This window comes from Montipora foliosa, chromosome 3 (genome assembly GCF_036669935.1).
Source record: "Montipora foliosa isolate CH-2021 chromosome 3, ASM3666993v2, whole genome shotgun sequence".
NCBI classification, from domain to species: domain Eukaryota; kingdom Metazoa; phylum Cnidaria; class Anthozoa; order Scleractinia; family Acroporidae; genus Montipora; species Montipora foliosa.
Genome location: NC_090871.1, coordinates 53,158,893 through 53,163,892, shown reverse-complemented (window position 1 = coordinate 53,163,892; position 5,000 = coordinate 53,158,893). Strand labels below are relative to the sequence as shown.

General features: G+C 45.7%; 2 protein-coding genes across 2 annotated transcripts in view; both read right to left on the bottom strand.

The window, feature by feature from the left end:
* LOC137997662 (uncharacterized) overlaps positions 1-4,458 on the bottom strand; it is a 119,096-nt gene extending 114,638 nt beyond the window's left edge. Inside the window, exon 1 of the mRNA XM_068843777.1 lies at positions 4,386-4,458. The gene's annotated coding sequence lies outside the window, so the exon portion shown is untranslated. The remainder of the gene's footprint in view (positions 1-4,385) is intronic.
* LOC137996111 (uncharacterized) lies at positions 2,124-3,968 on the bottom strand. Its single transcript, XM_068841539.1, has one exon. The coding sequence runs from the start codon at positions 3,966-3,968 to the stop codon at positions 2,124-2,126; it is 1,845 nt and encodes a 614-aa protein (XP_068697640.1).
* Positions 4,459-5,000: the final 542 nt, after the last annotated feature.

Below are 5,000 nucleotides of genomic sequence, written 5' to 3'. Positions count from 1 at the left end.
ATTTTCTGTTAACTCCTGTGTATCCTCTGGTGGGTTGTAACGTTTAACAAAAAAACTGTTCCGCCTGTATTCCACGCCCTCTTTCGACCGAACAGTCACCTCACGGCCTTCCTTAGTTTGCACTGTGTATGGTTTACTCTCAAAATTTGCTTCAAGCTTACCAGATGTTTTCGTGTTCTTTAGTAAAACTTGGTCTCCAGGCATCACAGGATTTTCTACAGCACCTCGTCTGTTGTCAGCATATGCCTTGTGGATCAACTTGTGATTCCAATCATTGTCTCTTACACCCTCATTCAACAGGTTATCAGCTCTCTTCAACTCTGGAAATTTAGTTTTCAATTCTCTACCGAACATGAGGAAAGCAGGAGTAACTCCTGTGCTTACTTGTGGTGTGCTCCTGTACGCGAGCAGAAACTTATTAAGTTCTCCCCGCCACTCTTTTCCTTCAACGTGAGCCACTTTCAAAGCCTTTAGAAGCGTGCTATTCTGTCTCTCGACGTGCCCATTGGCCTGCGGCCACAGCGGAGGAGATGTCCGGTGTTCTATTCCGTGGTCTGAGAGGAACGTCTTAAACTCCTCGCAGCAAAACTGAGGACCATTGTCGGACTTGAGAGTAAAGGGATATCCATATCTTGAAAGTATCTGTGCCAGTACATCTACCACTTTCTTGGACGTGGTCGAACGCATGATTTCCACCTCATAGAATCTGCTGAAATAGTCCACGACTACCAACAAACTTTCTCCCGTCGGAAGAGGACCCATCAAGTCTATGGCTATATCCTGCCAAGGACCGGTAGGTGGTTCCACTCTTTTCATTGGCTCTGGAGGCAGTAACTCCCCTACAACCTGACATCCATGACAAGACTTGCAGACTCGTTCGGCGTCCAAGTCCATTTTTGGCCACCAGACCTTTGTTCTGAGGCGTGCCTTCATCTTTACGATGCCCTGGTGACCCTCATGAGCAAGACGTAGGACCTCTCCCCTTAGAGACTCCGGTATGACAATTTGAGTGCCACGTAAGACAAGTGTTCCTAACACGCATAGCTCGTTCCTGACACACAAATACGCAGACATCCTACATTGAGACCAGTCTCTACTTAAAATGTACTGTCTCAGGCTAACCATCTCTGGATCGCTCTCAGACACTTCTTCCACTTGTTTAGCCGAGAGTGCCACTGGTAGGCTTCCTTGAGCGACTGCCATAACAAATTCAATCTCCTCTCCGCTTGTGTCTTTGGGGTTGACTTGATTAGGCCTCGAAAGTGAGTCAGCAATGTTTGCTTTTCCGGGTCGGTAAACGACCTTGTAATCGTAACCCTGTAACCTTAGAACCCATCGTTCTATACGCGCCGATGGTTTAGAGAGCCTGCCAAAAATGCACTCAAGCGGTTTGTGGTCGGTTTCTAGTTCAAACTGGCGTCTGTATACATAAATGTTAAACCTTTCACAGGCCCATACCAGGGCTAATGCCTCTTTTTCCGTCTGGCTCTACCTTCGCTCTACTTCAGTGAGGTTCCTGGATGCATACGAGATTGCTCGCCACTCCCCATCTTGAAGTTGAGTCAACACCGCACCCAAACCGTGTGGGCCAGCATCGGCAATGATTCGTGTATTGCAGTCCCCTCTGAAGTATGCAAGTGTGCTGGCCCCTGCAGCAAGCTCTTTTAACTTCTGAAACGACCTTTCCTGTGCTTCACCCCAAACGAAAGGCTCATTCTTCCTCAGGAGACTTCTAAACGGCTCTGCTTCTTGCGCGAAGTGGGGGAGAAATTTTGCAGAATACTGCACCAGCTGAACGAATGATCTGACCTGTAAAGCATCTTGCGGAGGACTTGCATTCATAATAGCAGCGACTTTCTCTTCACTGGGCGTAACACCTTCGCTGCTCAGATCATGACCGTAAAAGGTTAGCTTGGGAAGGCGAAACTGACATTTCGTTCCATTCAGAGTTAATCCTTTTTCTCCCAACCGCTTTAAAACAGTATGCAAATTCCTGTCGTGCTCTTCAATACCACAACCATGTACAATCAGATCATCTGCCAAGTTAGCCACACCCTTACACCCCTGCAAAACATCAGCAACTATTTTCTGGTACTTTTCAGGCGCTGATGTTATTCCAAACATCAAACGTTTGTATCGGTACAAGCCACGGTGTGTAACAAATGTTGTAATATCGAGCGATTTTTCATCCAGTTCCACTTGGTGAAACCCCATTTCAGATCAAGTTTTGAGAACACAGTTGAACCATTAAGATCATATAACACTTCCTCAAGCGTGGGGATGGGGTGTCTCTTCCTCTCTATTGCCATATTCGCCCTGCGCATGTCCACACAAATCCGGATATCACCGTCTGCCTTTGGGACCACAACCAATGGCGACATCCATACAGTAGGTTTGTGTGACACCTCTTCGATGATGTCCCTGGCTAACAACTCGTCCAACTTCTCGTCAACCTTGCTTCTCAGTCCAAATGGTAGCCTCCGTACCGGTTGTGCGACAGGTGTGACATCATCTCTTACATGAAGCTTCAGCTGGAAATCCCTCAGCTTCTCAACCTCTGTGAAAACTTCTGCGTACTTCTCACGAATATCAGCACCATTGCCCTCTGTCATTAACGAACATATTTCGTCTTTCATGGGACCAAACCTCAACACTTCCAATTTCTCCGCTGTGTTCTTTCCCAGTAGAGATCTGCCTGGACCCTTAACAACTGTGAATTCATCAACACACGTCTTGCCATTGGCCCCACACACAATTTCAGACACAAATGTTCCAATCACTTGAATAGGCTCCTTTTGACCATAAGCAAACAACTTTTTGCTTGATTTCTTGGAATCACACTGTACACTCTCTTTCTTCATTGCTTCCCAGGTCGTCTGATCAATCACATTGCACGAAGCGCCTGAATCAATAAGTACTGCAGGTAACACAACTCCTCCAACCTTCAAATCAACTTCACTACCACCTGCAAACTCACCAGCTCCCACTGCAAACGAATCGTAATTTTGGGCACCAGTAGCTGAATTTTCTGACACTTGATATGCTCTGCCCCCGGAGGCTTTCCTTTTCTCAGAATCTTGAGAAGGAGCTTTGCGTTCCTTCGTTTTGCAACAAATAGCAAAATGTCCAACCTCCCCACACGAATTACACTTTTGGTTGCGAGCTAGACAATTCCGATCACGTGCGATGTGGTCACTGTAATTACAACGGAAACATCTCATCACCTTTGGACCCTGACAACCACCAGAATGTTTACCAGACTTATTTCCTCTACCTCTGCCTTGAGCGGTCCCTGTACCTTTCCCCGTATTTTGAGGTCTGCCGAACGAGACAGCATTCACCTGGCCTGACAAGCTTAACTGATCCATGACCTTGACCTGCATATTTACTGCCTCATGTACACGAGCTAGGTCTTGCAAATCCTTCAGGGTTGCGTTTGATTTTTCCAGGAACTTACGGCGGAGTCTGGAGTCCCTGCACCTCTCAATAAGCTGATCCCTTATCGCTTCTTCAACTTTTTCAAACTCGCAGGTGATCGCTTTCTGTCGCAGCCGACAAACGAACTGATCAACAGACTCACCCGAAGTTTGCTCCATTTGTCTAAACTGATGCCTTTCGAACGGAACATTCAACTGGGGCGAAAAAACACCATCCAGCAACACCATACTCTCAGCGAAAGATACGATATCCGTTCCGGGCACTAACGTATAGTAGAGTTCCTGCAAGTTCAATCCTCCGATATGTAACAGCAACGCGGTTTTCTGTTCATCCTTCGTTATCCCTTTAGCCACCAAATACAAATTAAATGAGCGCTTCCACAACTTCCAACGAACGGCGAGAGTGTTCGGGTCTTCCTTCGGGTTGAAGGGGGGAAGACTGGCCACATCAAGAAGAGGAACAAACGCAGCAACTGGCTGAGTTTGTGTTGTCGAAGGTGTACTCGAATTCGAAGGTGCAATGCTTGTCATTATCCTCCTGACAAAATACTCAGATCCTCTACGCAAATGACGCCTAAAATATCCCCTACCTCACAAAACGAATCGAATCCTCGTCGCCAATGTAAAGATTGCGTACCGATGGCCAACGAATCACACAGATTGAACTAAACACAACAGTAAACTTTACTTCACTCGCATGCCATGACACATAAAAGAGCATGGTTTCACATTTCCCATGAGTCTAAGTAAGCCTGCGATTTCTATAGATTTCCGGTTTGAAAACTAGAGTTATTTCCGGTTAAAAGGTTATCAATACATTACAAAAATGCAAACTAACCAGCTAAAATCTGCCGGATACTCGGCTACATGTACATGGCTGAATCTTTTGCGAAGCGGGATCGGTGTCAGTGTTAAGTTTATGCATTAAATTACATATAAGACACAAACCTTCATCAAAGCTACAGCTTGTCAAGGAACATCAACGCCCTCAGCATACGTTTGTGAAATCATCAAGAAGATCCCAATATTTTTTGCAGGTTGCAGGTTGCAGGTTGAAATTTCATTATAACTGGAAAACCGCTGGCACTAAAAAGAAAGGTAAAGCGATAGACTTGCCGTGACTGTTACATGAATGGCTAACCTTAGGCCTAATTAGGCCTAAAGAAAAGTTTTTTGGCGTAAGGTTACCTTTTCATGTAACAGTCACGGCAAGTCTATCGCTTTACCTTTCTTTTCAGTGCCAGTGGTTTTCCAGTTATAATGAAATTTCAACCTGCAACCTGCAAAAAATGCCTGCCGGATCCATTGCTGCATCCATTGCCGCATTCAGTGGGTGGATGACGCAAAGACACTACACGAACAAGGATTCTGACTGGCTACCACTCCGACATATGCAGCAAGTGTAGCAAAGTATTTGATTGGTTGATCATGCAAACACCAAAAGCAAGCAAGCTATTTGATCGGTTGATTATCATCTTTCATCAGGTCAATATTAGCCATTAGTATATACTAGAACAGTGGATAGCGTTGAACTCGCGCGCTGATTGGCTACTCAAACTCCGG